Source organism: Gadus chalcogrammus, chromosome 21 (assembly GCF_026213295.1).
Source record: "Gadus chalcogrammus isolate NIFS_2021 chromosome 21, NIFS_Gcha_1.0, whole genome shotgun sequence".
NCBI lineage: Eukaryota > Metazoa > Chordata > Actinopteri > Gadiformes > Gadidae > Gadus > Gadus chalcogrammus.
Window position 1 is genome coordinate 1,482,507 of NC_079432.1, and position 18,892 is coordinate 1,501,398.

Genomic DNA, 18,892 nt, shown 5'->3' on the forward strand with positions numbered 1-18,892 from the left:
CGCCTATGATGACTAGCGTTTTTAACCCCGACAAAGACTTGCGAGGCAGGCTGCTGTCCGCCTTCGCCAGTGGTGCTGCCGACAGGGTTGCCCTGACGGAGTCACTGCTAACGATAGCGTCAGCTCCACGAGTCCGCCTGGCGGGTCTCTTCTCTATACTCTCTGGAGTATCTGTTATCTTTATGCTCGCTACCCTTTCATCCTCTGACTGACATATACGTCTCTCTAACAGAGCTATCTTATCTATGAGAAAGGCGGAACAAGAGCAACAGGAGTCCATGCTTACCGTGGTTGATGCAGTCGGCGCTCCAACGAGGAAACAGAGAATACAATACAGAGCATGGAGAACAGGTCGCAGATATAAATACCGGAAAATAGATAATAGCTACCCGGAAGTTGCGCCAGCGGTGCCACACAGCAGCCTCGGGTCGGCCTGTGGAGAGAGAGAGAGCACAGGTTACACAGCACACGCACGGTCTATATGATACATGTGTCATGTACATAATATATATGTCATGTATATGATATGTGTTATGTATAAGTGATGTACATGATATATAGGTTATGTATAAGTGATGTATATGCTATATGTGTCATGCATATGATATATATGTCATGTTTATGTTATGTATGTGATATATATGGGATCTATATGTTATTTATATGATATATAAGTTATATATAAGTGATGCATATTATATATATGTGATACATGATGTATATGGTATGTATATGATATATATGTGATGAATGTTATATATACGTTATGTATATGATATATATGTCATGTATAAGATATATATTGCCATGAAGGGGCTTACTTTCGATCATGGCCGGTGACGTTCTATACATTATCCCGCTTATTACACGGCTTGCCAAAACGAAAAGATGACTTCACATGTTGTCTTTTTACAATTTATTTGTTACCAGCATTCGTCGTGTTGATCCGCAGAGAAATAGTCCTTAAATGATGTAGGTGTCGCTTAGCAACCGAGTATGCATATCTATATGTGATGTGTGTGTGTGTGTGTGTGTGCGTGTGTGTATATATATATATATATATATATATCTATATATATATATGATATATACGTGGTGTGTGTGGTAGGGCTGAACGATTTTAAGAAAAAATTGATTTTTCTGGTAGAGATTGCGGTTTCAATTTCAACCACGATTTATTTTCTTTAAATCAAGTTTCAGTATAAATTAATATAACCAATGAATTCCATTAAGGTAATGCAATAATGAAAACTGCTGGCAACAGATTTCAAATGCAAGACTGTTTATTCAAGTACCTATGAAACAACAACCAAAAAAGTCAAATAAAAAGGCAGCCCTCTTTCTTAAGTAAACTTGCTTCAATGGCTCATCAGCATCAAAATAATTGCACTTTTGTAAAATAAAACAAAAACAAAAAAACAAAAACAAACCGCAGCTTTGACGATCCCAAAATCGTAATGCTTGAGATCGCGATTTTCGGTCGAAAACGATAGATCGTTCAGCCCTAGTGTGTGGGGAAGGTGGAGATGTTATGTATATATATGATATGTATGTTATATATATGGTATGTATAATCTATATATACGTGGTGTGTGCGGGGAAGGTGGAGATGGAGGCGCAGGTGGAGGCGGAACGGGAGGAGGAGAATTCCCGGCAGGCGGTTCAGGAGCAGGAGCGCCGGGACCGGGAGCTAGCGCTCCGGATCGCCCAGAGCGAGGCGGAGCTCATCCCCGAGGAGACGCAGGCCGACGCGCTGCTGCGCAGGTAACACACACACACACACACACACACACACACACACACACACACACACACACACACACACACACACACACACACACACACACACACACACACACACACACACACACACACACACACACACACACACACACACACACACACACACACACACACACACACACACACAGGAACTCGAAAAGGATTTCATCGGGATATGTGACTCTCACCAGATGTTCATTCATTTTATTCATTCATTCATTCTATTTATTCATTCATTCGTTCTATTCATAGTTTTCATTTTATTTATTTATTCATTCATTCATTTTATTCATGTATGCATGTATACATTATTCATTTGGGTTTGTCTGTCCTTTTAACTGTAACCTCTCTTATTGTTTTCCTGTTTCTCTCTCTCTCCCTCTCTCATCACTCTCTCACAACGTCTGGGTCCCTCTCTCTGGGTCCCTCTCTCTGGGTCCCTCTCTCTGGGTCTCTCTCTCTGGGTCTCTCTCTCTGGGTCTCTCTCTCTCTCTCTCTCTCTCTCTCTCTCTCTCTCTCTCTCTCTCTCTCTCTCTCTCTCTCTCTCTCTCTCTCTCTCTCTCTCTCTCTCTCTCTCTCTCTCTCTCTCTCTCTCTCTCTCTCTCTCTCTCTCTCTGGGTCTCTATGTCTCTCTCTCTCTAGTAACGGTTCATCAGGTGCCCCATCATCTCCAGACCGAGCCGCGTAAGGACCAAGTTTCACGACCTTTGACCCCCCGTCCTCCCAGAGCTCTATCGACCCCACCCCCCACTTTGACCTCCGACCCCTGAGCCCGCACCTTCCCTGCATGCTTCCAGATAACCTTTGACCCTAACATGGAGACCACCTTTCTCCAGCAAGCTACAACACTAGCCTCTCTCTCTCTCTCTCTCTCTATCTGCCTCTCTCTCTCTCTCTCTCTCTGCCTCTCTGCCTCTCTCTCTCTCTCTCTCTCTCTCTCTCTCTCTCTCTGCCTCTCTCTCTCTCTCTCTCTCTCTCTCTCTCTCTCTCTCTCTCTCTCTCTCTCTCTGCCTCTCTCTCTCTCTCTCTCTCTCTCTGTCTCTGTCTCTGTCTCTGTCTCTGTCTCTGTCTCTGTCTCTCTCTCTCTCTCTCTCGTAACACTACTGCAACACTGCTGGCCCCTCCCCCTCTAATCAGGGGGTCAGTAGTAATTGGAGCACAAACGTGATTGGCTGGTTTGGTAAGAGGACGTGTGATCCGTCCTCCAATCAGAGGGTTAGGGAAATCTGAAATGGGAGGAGTCAAGGAATGACCTTGCTCGTCTGTGATTGGTCAGAGTGAGCGTGGCGTAATGTTGACCCTTGACCCTTGTGTTTGCAGTGCCGGTGCCGGCGGGAAGTTGAAGGGTTTGACCATGTAGGTTTGACCTCTGACCTCTCCGACATCACCGCTCAGTCTGTGAGCTCTTCCTGGTTATCTGTTCTTTCCATCGCCCGGTGCTCGTCAGTGGTTAGCAGCTAAGCTACGTCCGCTTGCTCCTCATTAGCCAGGTGTAGCGCCTCACCTGGTGGGCGGAGTCTCTGGCCTCGTTAGCACCGTTAGCCTCGTGTGTGTGTGTGTGTGTGTGTGTGTGTGTGTGTGTGTGTGTGTGTGTGTGTGTGTGTGTGTGTGTGTGTGTGTGTGTGTGTGTGTGTGTGTGTGTGTGTGTGTGTGTCATTAGAGCGGGTGTTTTCCTGTGCGTCTGAGAGAAGACATTCTCAACCTGTTGATGAGGAGCAGACCGAGACGAGTACATGTGAGCCTGGGTGCCTCACATCAGTGGAGCTGCTGCCGTCTCCTCCAGCCCCCCACCACACCCCCACCCCCAAGTTATATATATGGGATGTATGGGACCCTGATCAGAGAGACCTGGGTGGGGGGGGGGGGGGGGGGGGGGGGGGATCGAGAGACCTGGGGGGGGGGGGGGGGGGGATCGAGAGGCACAGGTTTCGCTTGCGGCGCGACGTCAACAACGTGCCCCCTAGAGCCGGCGTGGAGCGTTTGATCAGAGCTGCTCCCTGCTCCTCTCTCCTCTCTCCTCTCTGCTCCTCTCTCCTCCACCCTCCTCCTCTCTCCTCCACCCTCCTCCTCTCTCCTCCACCCTCCTCCTCTCTCCTCCACCCTGCTCCTCTCTCCTCCACCCTGCTCCTCTCTCCTCCACCCTGCTCCTCTCTCCTCCACCCTGCTCCTCTCTCCTCTCTCCTCTCTCCTCTCTCCTCCACCCTGCTCCTCTCTCCTCCACCCTGCTCCTCTCTCCTCCTCTGTGCTCCTCTCTCCTCCACCCTGCTCCTCTCTCCTCCACCCTGCTCCTCTCTCCTCCTCTGTGCTCCTCCCTGAGCCTCCCTCACCCCTCTCTAATCCTATCTTCTCCTCTCTCCTCATCTGCTCCTCTCTGCTCCCTGCCCCTCCTTTCACCTCCCTGCTCCTTGTCCTCCCTTCTCCTCCCTACTCCTCCTCTACTCCTCCCTTCTCCTCCCTACTCCTCCTCTACTCCTCCCTTCTCCTCCCTACTCCTCCTCTACTCCTCCCTTCTCCTCCCTACTCCTCCTCTACTCCTCCCTACTCCTCACTTCTCTTCCCTGCTCCTCCCTTCTCCTCCCTGCTCCTCCCTGCTCCTCCCTGCTCCTCTCTGTCCTCTCTCTCCCTCCTTGCGTCCGACCTGCTCCTCATTCTGTTTTTCTTATTTATTCCTCCTTTTGTTTCCTGTCTTTGTCGTCAACTCTCCCAGACAGGAAACCAGCCTCCCCTTAAATAACAGGGTTATGGTTAGACAGCCGCGTCCCAGTCTGGCACTGGGTGTTTGGTTGGCTGCGGTTTCTCGGCCTGATCAATCATTGGTCGGTTCTGACAGGACGTGTCCCGCCCCCACAACAGGCGGATAAACATCAACACTGTCATTAGCCCGCCTGTGTTTGAGGTCACACCTCCGCGCGTTCCATTAGATACCTGTGTGACGGCCGCCCAGATTCCCATTTCCTGTTGCGCAGTGGATCGGAAAATTACACGTCATTCGCCCCCCTGCCCCCCCCCCCCCCCCCCCCCCCTACCGTCAACGCAACACAAAGGGGGTTACGGACCCCTTAAGTCCTCGCAGACCCTCCTTGCGTCCACCGCAAGGGCCGGACGTGCGCCTCCTAAAAATTGTAACCTTCCGTTGAGGCGATGCAGCAGCGAGGGCTGTGATTGGTCCGCTCACTAAAACCCGACGCAGAACCAAAACAGGTTCACGACTGCGTTGCGTCAACGCGGGACCATAACCGAGCCTCTCGAGACGCCTTAGCTAGCGTACAGAGCGTCCGCCTCAAGGGCCTCCAGGGTGGAGCGTACGGGCGTAGCTTTGACTCTGACCACCTCCTCAGTTCAGGAGGTAGAGCGGGTCGGTCGCCGGTTCCATTCCCACCTCCTCCTTGCAGCGTCGACGAGTCTCTGAGCAAGGCACCTCACTCTGACTGCTCTCGACCGGCTGGCTGGCGCTCTGCACGGCTGACACCGCCGTGTGTGTGTGTGTGTGTGTGTGTGTGTGTGTGTGTGTGTGTGTGTGTGTGTGTGTGTGTGTGTGTGTGTGTGTGTGTGTGTGTGTGTGTGTGTGTGTGTGTGTGTGTGTGTGTGTGTGTGTGTGAATGAGTCTGTGTCAATGTGTATGAGTGTTACTGTGAGGCAATTATTATAAAGCTCTTTGAGCCACTGGTCTGAAGGCGCTCTCTGAATGCTGTCCTTTCCTGTTCAGCACTCAGGGAATGTAATGGTGTGTAGGGTTTAGGACTCACTTCAGAACTGGGGAGCAACAGGTTCACAACCACTCCCCGCTATCTGTCTGATCCAGACCACCCAGACACTGTGTTGACCACTGACCAGGGCTTCCACCTACGGGAGATTTAGTTATTTAATTGTGCAGCATTGACGACAGATTTGTAGTTCATCTCAGAATCAAAATAACTGAATAATTGTATCCATTTGAGGTATGACTTAACCATTTAAGTCTTAAGTCTTGGATTGGGTGTCCCTTTTTGAATTGTAAGTTTGCTATTTTAAAGGTTTCATTTGTTTTGATTCGTTATTATGATTTACCTATTATTTGGGGTTAGCGTTTGTCTATAGGGGTATTATGGGGTTAGTCTCTACCCCATAATCTACCCCTCTGGTGTAGTCCATGTTATCCATCACTTTCACTTTCACTTTCGTTTGCTTTATTATTGTTTTTTTTATACCAAATCCTGAATCTTTCAATCATATTCTGTTACATAGTTTCAACATGACTCTATGTTCACCATGTTGCGTTCACAACTATAAGCAGGGTTAGCCTTGGCTAGCTCGTGCCCAACTGTGCTACATGCTAACTGTGTCTATATCATACTGCTCCCCCAGGGAGGAAATGGCCATGGAAATGACCGAGATCCTCGCTAGGTGGGTAGCATCCGCCTCGCAACCGCATCAAACCGCGGAAATCTCCCGTTTCATTCAAATCTTTAAACCAAAATGAAGTGTTTTGAATCACACCGATTCCCTTTATTTTGATAGGACCATTTGCTTAATCTCTGATGTTTTCAACCAGATTATCAACTTTTAATTTCAGGTTAATTCCTAAAGACAAAATCTTTAATCCTCTCCTCAAAGCCAATGATTAAGGTGAATCAGGTCGCTCCACACATGAAACACAGGAACTCTCCGGTGAATGAAGGCTGCTCATTAAGTCTCCAACACGTGTTAACCTGGTCGGCCAAGGCCGGCGAGAGGAGGCCGAAAGGAGGCCGAGAGGAGGCCGAGAGGAGGGTGGGCCGAGGCCACGGCCTTGACGAGCTCTGCCAACGACCCAGCTGGTGCTTATGTGCTGCTTTGCCGCGCCGCGCAGGGCCGTTTGGCTAGCTGCCTCGTTAGCTTACTTAACAGGTAGCGCGAATGGGCGCGGTGTCAGCCCAAGGCTAACCGCTAGCACGTATCCCTCGCGGCGCGGCTAGGGAGGCTGCGTCTCCGCCAAACAGCTGATTAGCTCATACCTGTAAATCAATACTGGGAACACGAAGGCTTCAGCAGGAAATGAGGGCGTAAGAGAGAGAGATGGCAGGAAATCGAGGTGATGGAGGAGAGACGGCAGGAAGCGAGGGCTTTAGAAGGAGAGGCGGCAGGAAGTGAAGGTGAGACAGCAGGAATTGTAGGTGAGACAGCAGGAATTGAGGGCTTTAGTAGGTGAGACAGCAGGAAGTGAAGGAGAGATAGCAGGAAGTGAAGGTGAGACAGCAGGAAGTGTAGGTGAGACAGCAGGAATTGAGGGCTTTAGTAGGTGAGACAGCAGGAAGTGAGGGCTTTAGTAGGTGAGACAGCAGGAAGTGAAGGAGAGATAGCAGGAAGTGACGGCTTTAGAAAAAGAGAGCTCTTCTCTCTTCTTCTTTGAAGGTTAGGTCCTCGTTGCCATGGGTTCGCCTCCAGGCAGCTGCTGTCATGGTGACACTGAACCAATCGGATTAGAGTATGGGTGAGGACCCGCCCACCAGGGCCGGTGGACCAAGTGCTCTTTGCTGCAGCAGAGTGGTCATGTGATCCTCTGACCCGGGACTGAATCCACAGCGTGGACCACATCCCAGAATGCTCAGCGAACGGCAGCCAGCATCGTGGAGGAAGATAGAGGGGCAGATTCTGTTTTCAGTACAAAATATATCAGATCAACAACTGTTTGTCATCAACGAGCTCACACACTCATTCTGTCTTTTTATATTTCATATAAAGATATATCAGTATATCAGTACATCTATATAGATATATCTATATATGGTCTTTCCGTGCCTTTATGGGCTGTGCAGTGGTTTGAAGAGAGAGGGAACACTTGTAGCATCACACCTTGTCACAAATATTTGGCCTGTTAAGCCCTTTGAGACTGTAATGGTGATTAAGGGCTATACAAATAAAATTGAATTAAAATTGAATTGAATCAGACTACAGATTGCTCATGGGTTAAGGCAGTGGAACCCGCAGCACTAGAAGGTGTATTGCTCAGGGGTTAAGGCAGTGGAACCCGCAGCAGTAGAAGGTGTATTGATCAGGGGTTAAGGCAGTGGAACCCGCAGCACTAGAAGGTGTATTGCTCATGGGTTAAGGCAGTGGAACCCGCAGCACTAGAAGGTGTATTGCTCAGGGGTTAAGGCAGTGGAACCCGCAGCACTAGAAGGTGTATTGCTCAGGGGTTAAGGCAGTGGAACCCGCAGCACTAGAAGGTGTATTGCTCAGGGGTTAAGGCAGTGGAACCCGCAGCACTAGAAGGTGTATTGCTCAGGGGTTAAGGCAGTGGAACCCGCAGCACTAGAAGGTGTATTGCTCAGGGGTTAAGGCAGTGGAACCCGCAGCACTAGATGGTGTATTGCTCAGGGGTTAAGGCAGTGGAGGGTTCAGACTCCATCCTCTCGTTCCATTCCTGAAGATCTCTCCTCTCTCACGGTGGGACCCCCCCCCCCCCCCCCCCCCAGGACGGACCCCGCCCCCCAGGACTGACCGCCTCACCGGACGGGGAGACGTGGGCATGCTGTAACACTCCCTCCCGCTCTGGCTCCCAGCCCTCCCAGTGCTCTCTCCCAGTAACCCCCCCGGACCCCCGTCCTGTTCTGCGTTGGCTTCGGCTCAGCGCGCCAAATGAACCGCCATTTGAATATGCAAATAACGGCCGCCGTTTGTTTTACCCTCCAGGTGTTGTGGTTCGGGGGCGGGGGGGGGGGGGGGGCTGTGATTAGCGCTGTCGGGCTTTCTGACCGCAGTCCAACACTTGGGGAGTTTCCAGCAGTTTAATCGTGAGCGCTGCAGATTTGTGTAACTGGCAGCGAGACTAGTGTAGTAAACAGTGTGGGCTCCCCCCCCCCCCCCCCCCCCGACCTCTGGCCAACGCTGGGGGGGTAAAACAAACCGTTTAAAACAATAATTTCTAGAGAATCCAGTCCAAGACTTTCTCTCCCTCTCTATCGCGCCTCCTTCCCTCTTTCTCTCTCTCTCCATCTCCCCCCGTCGCTGGACTCCCCTCCCCTCTACTCTCCTCCCGGCTGTGTGACAACTTCCTGTGAGCGGGAGGGTGACTTCCTGTGAGCGGACGGTGACTTCCTGTGTGCGTTACCGTGTCTCCTGTCCAGGGGGCCGCTGGTGCAGGCGTCCAAGGCGGCGGCGGGCGTGAAGAAGTACGAGCTGAGCAAGTGGAAGTACGCCGAGCTGCGCGACGCCATCAACACCTCCTGCGGTGAGTCCGTCCGTCTATCCGTCACCGGTCACGTGCTCCGGTAACCGACCTATCGCGTGCCGCCAGGTCGGCGCGGCAACGTTGCCAGTGAGGTTCAGCTGGACTCAGTCACTGTAGGAGGAGAGCGGATCCCATGAGGGCTTCGTCATAAATCAGGGATTGTCCAAACAGATAGCGTTGGTTGAGTGACACTCTGCTCGGCCACGTTAATCACACCCCTGTGTATCTGTCGTGGAGCCCTCTATCTTTGGTAAACAGGTACTGCTTTGGTAAAGGAGGCACTGGGGTCGGACCGCCACGTCTGGAGGCATCCCAGCGCAGCCCACTCCCGGGTAGAGGAACAACGATTTCCCCGGGTGACGAGTCGAGGAACAAACGTTCCCGTCAATTTTCTCCCATTTCTCAGAGTTCCGTCTCCGTCTGTCGGAGCTTAGGGGGGGGTTCGGGTGGAGGGGAGGTGGGTGGAGGAGGAGGACGACGGGGTGGGGGTAGCGGTCGGGGGGGGCAGACCGCCAGCGGAAGCCTGGATATTAATGGTCCCAGCGGAGGGAGCCGGCCCCCGGCGGGGCAGAGACGCAGCGCTGTTATCAGACGCTCCCTCCCTGAGGCCGGGGGCTGAATACAGATGTGCCGCCGCTGCCGCCGCCGCCGCCGCCGCCTGACGACGTGCTGACAGACTGAAGAGTGTTCAGGGACGCTGCCGCAGCCCACGCCACCACCACCACAACCACCACCCCCGCCTCCACCAATTACCCCCCCGCCTCCGCCCCCACCAGCAGCGGCACTGCAAATTAGCCGTGCATGCGACGAGTGCAGAGCAGAGCTTTGTCTCCCTTGTTGTCTTTGACGTGCTGCCCCCCCCCCCCCCCCCCCCCCAGAGTGTTTTTCTCCCCTTGGCGGAGCTGAGCGTGACGGAGCCACTTGGTGTGCGTTGAGCATCTCGCCGCGTGACCGCACGGCTGCAGAGCTGCAGACGCTCATCTGGAGAGACGGGACGCGTCTCCGTCCGTCCGTCCGTCCCCCCTCGCTGTCCCCTGGCCGTCTGTCCGTCCAGCTCCGCCCCGGCAGATGTCGACGTGTAGCGCGCTCCGCTGCTCCTCTGTTGTGTCTGGTGTGATGCGTCTCGGCGTCGTCACGGGGACCGTGTCTGATGGCGGTACGGAGGCGGCTGCGTTATCATGGCGATTGTAGAGTCCATTTTATCTCCAAAGCCTTTGATCGCGGTCACCGTCTCTAAGGGATTCCGGGGCCCCGTGTTATACCCCTCCTCCTCACTCCGGGGGGGGGGGGGGAGGGGTCAGATATACCGGCAGCACAGAACCAATAGAAACACCTGGGCGAGCAGCTCAAACTTTTCCCATTTTAACATCAGCTCGTTTGCTATTCAAATTCATTCGTCATTTATTATTCGTCACTATTGTGTACTTTGACCTGAATACATATTTTATCTGTATTATAAATTAATTTGTTAAACTTAAGTTTCCAACTTTCATATTTTACCTTTAACTCCCGTGTTCGCTGCCTGCTGTTTGTCCATCGATCGGCCCGTTCCCGCCCTTCCACCCATGTGAAGACTTAATCTTGGCCAATCACAGCTCAAGTGCCGCCCGATTGGCCCAGACTGTTACGGTCGTCCTCTTGGGTCTCTTGTACAATCAAAGTGTCACAAGAGAGACTGGAAGTGGACGCTCATTACCTGATGAAGTCATTACCGGGAGGGGAGGTGAAACTGAAAGTGAAAGTAAGATGTGGTTGTTTGTTGTATGTCTGCAGACATTGAGCTGCTGGCCGCCTGCAGGGAGGAGTTCCACCGGCGCCTGAAGGTCTACCACGCATGGAAGTCCAAGAACAAGAAGCGTAACACGGACGGACCCGACCTGCGCGCCCCCAAGTCCATCACCGACTACGGTGAGACCGGAACTACACCAGTTCAGACCAGTACCAGAACAGTCTAGTACCAGTACCAGACCAGAACCACACCAGTTCAGACCAGTACCAGAACAGTCTAGTACCAGTACCAGACCGGAACCAGACCAGTACCAGTACCAGACCAGTATTAGCCCCAGTACAAACCAGTATCAGACCATTTTAGTCTTGGTACCAGACCAGTACCAGACCCAGACCAGACCGGTACCAGACCGGTATTAGTCCCAGTACCAGAGCAAAAAATGAACCACACACACACACACCTTTGGTTCAGATGTGTTCTGCTGCTGGATGAGTCCTAAACCCACCCTCCCACGTGTTGCCCAAAGGCCCTGTGGTAACGGTGTAGGTTTGTATCCTGCACCTCGTGTGTCTCCTGGTGATCCGGTCTGGAGCGTCGTAGTCCGCAGGACAGACCCTCCTGGGTTTGATGGATCCCGACCCGGTGACGCGTTGATGTGATGTTTTAATTCAAACCCCTCTGACCGGTCCGTACCGCCTGCATCCGGTCTGGAGCCGCACACACACACACACGGGGGTCCACACCCTCTGGTTCCTCTCTCTCCTCCACCCTCCTCCCTCTGCTCCACCTTGCCTCTCTCTCTGTCTGTCTGTCTGTCTCTCTCTCTCTCTCTCTCTCTCTCTCTCTCTCTCTCTCTCTCTCTCTCTCTCTCTCTCTCTCTCTCTCTCTCTCTCTCTCTCTCTCTCTCTCTCTCTCTCTCTCTCTCTCTCTCTCTCTCTCTCTCTCTCATTCACCACTTCTATCTCCTCGTGCCACCCATCGAGTTGTCATGACGACAAAGAGCTCTCGCTTGGAGCCTCCGTCGATGCGCGCCGTCTTGTTTAGACTACTGATTGGCACACAGACAAGCGCACACATACACACACACACAGAAACAGACGCACACACGCGCGCGTGCGTGCACACACACACGCACGCACGCAGCACACACACACACAGAGAAACGCACTCACACACACACACCTATCCAGCAGCCCGCTACATGAGGAGCAGGACCAATCAGACGCTGAGCTCCTCCGTCTGCAGACGTTTAATTAGCAGACCGCGGGGATTCTGGCGTCGCAGAACATCCCATAATAATCCCCCGACAGCTGCTAGAGAGTGGTGCACCTGGAGAGGCTGGTGAACACGCACCCTCTCTCTGGTGCCCGGGTGATGACCGGGCTCATGTCAGCCTTACTGTCAGGGTGGGAACACAACAATGATGTCATCGCTTAGAACTCGTCTCATTGGTTGATAGTTACCATTAAAGTAGTGTATAAAGGATATAGTGCAGGGGTCTTAAACTCAACTTACCTGGGGGCCGCTGGAGGGAGAGTCTGGGTCAGGTTTGGCCGCATCAAGTATTCCACAAAAAAAAGGAGCACAACTGACCCAAGCTAGAATTAGATAACATTGTTTATGTAATCGCTGACAACAGGGGACAATTCATAGTCGTTGGTGTAAACCAAAACATTTTAGCGTCCTTTGGTTTTTGTCGGGACATCTGGTCACCCTACCACAGGTGCTATAAAAGCATAGCAAGCGACTCGGCTGAAATGTGTGTTCGACAACAACGTGCGGGCCGTACTCACATTACATTTTCGATCAAGTAGAGGGCCACAAAATATCATCCCGCGGGCCTCAATTGGCCCCCGGGCCGCGAGTTTCAGACCCCTGATATAGTGGTTATCATTCATGATGTTCATACATGTCCTCCCGTGTTTCTACTCTTCCCGTTGTCCTGTTGTTGTTTTTGTCGATTGTTGTTTCATTGTTCCTGAATCAATGTTTTGTTTCTGATGTGTTGTGCGACACTGTTTCCTGTGTGTGTGTTGTTTATTGTGTTTGTTTGTGTGTGTGTGTGTGTGTGTCTGTGTCGTGTGTGTAACCTACCGTGTTTACTCCTTCAGGTCGCATCACGCCAGCCAAGGCAGCATGTAAGTGTGCTACTGCTAGCCGCTAACGCTGCCTGCTACCGCTAAGCCTTGACCCCCCCCCCCCCCCCATTAACACACAGCTAACTGTAGCGGCGCACAGCGGGGGGCTCACAGCAGGGGGGCTGCCAGACTGGGACCCCCTACGGGGGCACTGGGTGTGGTGGTCTGTCGGACTGGGACCCCGGACGGGGGCACTGGGTGTGGTGGTCTGTCGGACTGGGACCCCCGACGGGGGCACTGGGTGTGGTGGTCTGCCGGACTGGGAACATAATTTCTGTTTCTTCTCTGTTGGTGATACTGGGGAGAGAGGGGAGGGGGGAGGGAGAGGGAGAGGAAAAAGGAGGGGGGAGGGAAAGTACAGCAGGAGAGGACAGAGGAAGCGAGAGATGGAGAGAAAGAGAGAGAGATGAAGATGCAGAGAGAGAGAGAGAGGGGAAGAGGATTCCCATAGCAACAGAAGACCTGTATTCAGGTGTAGAGTAGTATGGCCCAGCATCGTGTTATGAGAGGGAGAGATAGAGAAAGGGAGAGAGTATTCAGGTGAGAGAGAGAGAGAGAGAGAGAGAGAGGGAGAGAGAGAGAGAGAGAGAGAGAGAGAGAGAGAGAGAGAGAGAGAGAGAGAGAGAGAGAGAGAGAGAGAGATGAGAGAGAGAGAGAGAGAGAGAGAGAGAGAGAGAGAGAGAGAGAGAGGGAGGGGGAGAGGGGGAGAGAGAGAGAGAGAGAGATTGTTAAAGACACCAGCAGTATGCTGCCGTCATCTCCTGGATCGCTATTGGTCCTGTTATAAATAAGGCTCCATTGACGCACTCGCAGACTGTAAACCATCGACTTGTTTTATCATGATTCATTTTTTTTATTCAAGCGCTCGTTGTGACCGCCGGGGCGAAGCATCGAGACATCGACCCCCTCCCCCCCCCCCCCGCTCTGATGTCATCGCCTCGGCCCCGCGTCCAATCACGTCCCGCCGGGTGATCCCTCACGCCCACGCCCCGCCCCCGCCCAGCCATTCGATTCGCCAAACCGATAAAAACAAGGCCTCATGTCTTTGAAGTGATGAATAGGAAGTGACCCGCTGAGGCTTCCTGTAGGCGGCGGCCCTCGGTACGAGAGGTGCCGTCGCATCTGAAAGGTCAAAGGTGTGGACTGATGCATCCTGGGTAGAGTCAAGCGGAGCCGGTTCCTCGGGGAACGACTCGCTGGCCGACCGTTGGGTTCTCTAGGGAACATCGCTGGGTTCTCTGGTGAACATCGTTGGGTTCTCTGGTGAACGTCGCTGGGTTCTCTAGTGAACATCGTTGGGTTCTCTAGTGAACATCGCTGGGTTCTCTAGGGAACATCGTTGGGTTCTCTAGTGAACATCGCTGGGTTCTCTAGTGAACATCGTTGGGTTCTCTAGTGAACATCGCTGGGTTCTCTAGTGAACATCGCTGGGTTCTCTGGTGAACATCGCTGGGTTCTCTGGTGAACATCGCTGGGTTCTCTGGTGAACGTCGCTGGGTTCTCTAGGGAACGTCGCTGGGTTCTCTAGTGAACATCGCTGGGTTCTCTAGGGAACATCGCTGGGTTCTTTAGGGAACACCACTGGGTTGATCCACTGTTCCGTTCCTCTGTTCATTAGATATCAACATGACCCTCTCCTTAACTGATAGTATTCTGGAGAGCTGGCTCCGTACTGCGGGCTCTGTTGGTCCAGAACTGATAACCTCCTCCTCCTGCTTGAGACCTGGACTCTGGTCCCCTCAGTCTCCACGTCTCTGGTCTCTGGCCCATGACCCAGATCTTAAGCCTAATTTGCAACCCCACTACTTACAGTTTGGGCGAATGCTTCCACACGCAGCCTCTGCCTGTGACACCAACGTTAGTTTGCTCTGGCTGCGTGCTGGTTCTGAGAGAGCAGTGACCAAACCCTCCTCACTGAGCCCAGAGGTTGGGTTCTAGTTCTGTTCCTGAGAGAGCAGTGACCAAACCCTCCTCACTGAGCCCAGAGGTTGGGTTCTAGTTCTGTTCCTGAGAGAGCAGTGACCAAACCCTCCTCCCTGAACCCAGAGGTTGGGTTCTAGTTCTGTTCCTGAGAGAGCAGACTCCTAACCCTCCTCCCTGAACCCAGAGGTTGGGTTCTAGTTCTGTTCCTGAGAGAGCAGACTCCTAACCCTCATCACTGAGCCCAGAGGTTGGGTTCTGGTTCTGAGAGAGCAGACTCCTAACCCTACAGCTCCTGGCGAGTCCGTCTGCAGTCGAGCTGCTGTCTCTCCTTTAAAAGGCACCATGAGAGAGATGCACCGTGAGAGAGATGCTGTTTATTGGTGCTGATGGAGAGTGGTTGTCATGGTGATTGTTGGGTCTCGGCCGATGAACAGATGCTGGCATGCTTTTTTTTTTCTCGTTCGTTCTTTCAGGGCGAAATCGCGAAGGCAAAATAAGTAATATTGATCCGCCTTTCAGCATATTAATCTCATGTTTGTTCCTGTCCACGGGAATCACAAATCAAAACTCAGGGCTCCGGGCTTTTAACTGAACTTTGGATTCTGAAAGCAAGTGGCAAACTCTCCTTTTAGCTTCATGGCATGAAGCGTGTGACGTAGAGGCATGGCTCACCGCGAACCTGCTGCTGGAGACGTAAGCTTCTACGGCCATGTCACGACGTCACAATGTCATGTCACCACAACATCGCAACATCATGATGTCATGTCACCACGACGTCGAGGTTTCATGATGTGGTGATGACCTCGACGTCTCACCCACTAACCTCCCCCCCATTCCCTGCTGGCTCCACTTATAGAGCAACCACACCCTCACATTCCCCCACCCCTATTCAGCCTCCCTCAGTAGACAGTCGTAGGGGCCTCCGAGGCTATAGGCGCTGCCATCCCATAATACACAGGGTGCCGTGCTCTCCGTCTGGCTGGTTCCCCCCGCCACTGGGCAGAACGGTTCTCTCTAGTGACAACAAGCCCCCTTCTCCCTCTCTCTCTCTCTCTCTCTCTCTCTGTCTCTGTCTCTGTCTCTGTCTCTCTCTCTCTCTCTCTCTCTCTCTGTCTCTCTCTGTCTCTCTCTGTCTCTCTCTCTCTCTGTCTCTCTCTGTCTCTCTGTCTCTCTCTCTCTCTCTCTCTCTCTCTCTCTCTCTCTCCCCCCCCCCCCCCCTAGTAGGGTAGGACTGTGGGGGTAACTATGAGAGGTTGAACCATCAACAGGGGTTTTTCTTTAAGCCTTTTCATCCACATGGGGATCAAAGTTCACCGTGTTTTCTAATATGGGGGTTACAGGTCACCATGTTTTCTTTTTGGGGTTAAAGGTCACCGTGTTTCCTAGCGGTTGGGTTCTTCCATCAGGGTGCATTCTGGGGGCTGAGTCAGACGGTGAACTGGGTTTAGCTTCTCACGGTTTCCTTTCCCTGGTTCTTCCATCACTGGCTTCGGGCTGTAGGGAGTACGGCACCATTCCCAATACGGAGATTAAATATGTATTCTATATTTATGTATCCATATATATAAATATATCTATATGCGTGTTTGTTCTTTCAACACCTCTAACTGGGTTTTATTTCAGTTTTCAAACTGTCTCTCTTTCGCTCGGGGTCTCTAAGCCCCGCCTCCCACATTGGTGGGGGGCGGGGAAACCCAATGCGTCCGACTGACGCCCGTCTGGTCCAATCCCCTCACAGCCCAGGCCAACCCGGCCCCGCCCCTCCCGGTGCGGCAGCAGGAGGTGGCCATGAACCGGCAGCAGCGGTACTTCCGCATCCCGTTCATCCGGCCGGGGGACCAGTACAAAGACCCCCAGGGCAAGAAGAAGGGCTGGTGGTACGCCCACTTCGACGGGCCCTGGATCGCACGCCAGATGGAGCTGCACCCCGACAAGCAGCCCATCCTGCTGGTGGCCGGTCAGTGGGGGGAGGGGGGGGGGGGGGGGGTTGTATGTGGGGGGGGTGGAGGAGGCGTTGTATGAGGGGGGGGAGCGTGTTGCTAACCTAGCCTGTCGCCAACCTAACGTGTAGCCAACCTAGCATGTCGCAAACCTAGCGTGTAGCTAACCTAGCTTGATGCTAACCTAGCGTGTCGCTAACCTAGCGTGTAGCTAACCTAGCCTGATGCTAACCTAGCGTGTCGCTAACCTAGCGTGTAGCTAACCTAGCCTGATGCTAACCTAGCGTGTAGCTAACCTAGCCTGATGCTAACCTAGCGTGTAGCTAACCTAGCCTGATGCTAAGCTAGCGTGTCGCTAACCTAGCGTGTAGCTAACCTAGCCTGATGCTAAGCTAGCGTGTCGCTAACCTAGCGTGTAGCTAACCTAGCCTGATGCTAACCTAGCGTGTAGCTAACCTAGCCTGATGCTAAGCTAGCGTGTCGCTAACCTAGCGTGTCCCCCCTCGCTCCTCCAGGGAAGGACGACATGGAGATGTGCGAGCTGAGCCTGGAGGAGACGGGGCTGACCCGGAAGCGCGGCGCGGAGATCCTGGCGCGGCAGTACGAGGAGATCTGGGAGCGCTGCGGCGGCGTGCAGTACCTGCGCAGCGCCATCGAGAGCAAGCAGGCGCGCCCCACCTACGCCACCGCCATGCTGCAGAGCCTGCTCAAGTGAGGCGGGGCTTTGGGGGGGGGGGCGTTGCCGCGGAGACCACAAAGGGAGAGGGGGACGGACTGGGCGGGGGCTGGGGGAGGGCGTTCCTGCTAAGGGTCATGTGGCCCACGGTGTGTCCGGTCCGTTGGGGTGGGGGGGGTTCCTGTTTGTGTCGGGCCGGGGGGGGGGATTTTGGGCCGAGAACCAAGAAAACAACGACGGAGCGATTAGAGCTGATTCACGCTGAACGATCACAAGCTCAGCCGTTTTTTGTAAAGGAATTATAATTTCTCTAACGTTTCTAACGCCTTAAACAGACAGAAACGACCACCTTAAGCCGAGCCTCGACGCTCTGGTAGGACTGTTCCAATGCTGCCTCCCCAAAAAAAAAATACAGAATGAAGATTTAGCATTTTACTTTTTAATTAAGTTCGTTTTTTTTTTTCTTTGTGCATAATTATGCAATTCCATGTACACTGAGCGTCTTACTGGTCTTAGCGGTGTCTTACTGGTCTGATGGTGTCGCCGGCCCTCTGTGATTCTGTCTCTACTTCCAACCTGCTGTTTACATGCTTGTACGTGTGTATCTGCATGCATGTGCGTGTGTATGTGCGTGCGCATGTGTGGTTGCGTGCGTGCGTTCATGCGTGTGCGTGCATATGCACGCATGTGCGTGCGTGCGTGTGTGCGTGCGTGTGCGTGCGTGTAGGTCCTACAGGGCAGCCCTTGCACAAGGAGAAATCAGGTCTTGTTCGTATCGGGGAGTTCTGCATCACTGTTAGGTTGGACCCCATCTCCCCGCCACTCCACTCTGTTTACTTACTGATCTAACAAAGTTTATATTTGTAACCTTTCTGTCTTCCCCGAGCGATTGTTGTTCTGGAGAATCTTACTTTGTGCTCTTTCCTGTTTGGGTTTCTTCGTCTTAATGTTGATGTGATTAAAAACTAAAATGGGAGGGGCTACATGACGGACGGACGACCCGCGACCCAATGACAAGAGGCTCCGCCTCCAATCCAACGCCATGATTAGGGTTCAAAATCAATTCTGTGTTTGCCTGAGATTAAAGTGTTCAGAGAAACGCACGCCAACATAATGTGGACTGTTGGGTTTATCGATGTCTCCGTTAGAGGAGACTCACTACGGCCGTATCGAGGACGGCTTTGTTCCTAAAACACGTTCCACACTTCCCAACATTCTTTGTCCACTTCCAAATCAATCCCTTGATTTTTCCTCATCTCCCTGTCCTCGGGGAGATGCTATTCGCTAGACGTGTGGTGTTCGTGTGGTGCTCCTTTAACCACCCAGATTGTACCGTTATGCAGACTGGCTCATGTTGCCATGTCAACAGTGGGTCCACCATACGTGGGCATATGTGTTGCTGGGCCTGACCTTGTCCACTGCTTCACCTGGGCTCACCTGAGCTCATCCTCCACGGCAAGGAGGAGGTGGAGAGAGCGAGGCAGGAGCGACCCGACACTGGAGCGGCTGTTTATT

The 18,892-nt window shown here is 52.7% G+C and overlaps 1 protein-coding gene across 3 annotated transcripts in view; it reads left to right on the forward strand.

Moving 5' to 3' along the window:
* LOC130374752 (unconventional myosin-VI-like) overlaps positions 1 to 17,424 on the forward strand; it is a 30,578-nt gene extending 13,154 nt beyond the window's left edge. Inside the window, exons 5-13 of one of the 3 annotated variants that reach the window (XM_056581693.1) lie at positions 1,604 to 1,764; positions 2,425 to 2,466; positions 3,103 to 3,138; positions 6,127 to 6,165; positions 8,868 to 8,971; positions 10,745 to 10,879; positions 12,812 to 12,838; positions 16,500 to 16,718; positions 17,217 to 17,424. In XM_056581693.1, coding sequence (XP_056437668.1) covers positions 1,604 to 1,764; positions 2,425 to 2,466; positions 3,103 to 3,138; positions 6,127 to 6,165; positions 8,868 to 8,971; positions 10,745 to 10,879; positions 12,812 to 12,838; positions 16,500 to 16,718; positions 17,217 to 17,416 — 963 coding nt within the window. In that variant the 3' untranslated portion in view covers positions 17,417 to 17,424. The remainder of the gene's footprint in view (positions 1 to 1,603; positions 1,765 to 2,424; positions 2,467 to 3,102; positions 3,139 to 6,126; positions 6,166 to 8,867; positions 8,972 to 10,744; positions 10,880 to 12,811; positions 12,839 to 16,499; positions 16,719 to 17,216) is intronic. The other 2 variants (XM_056581694.1, XM_056581696.1) reach the window with 2 other exon arrangements.
* The last annotated feature ends 1,468 nt before the right edge of the window (positions 17,425 to 18,892 follow it).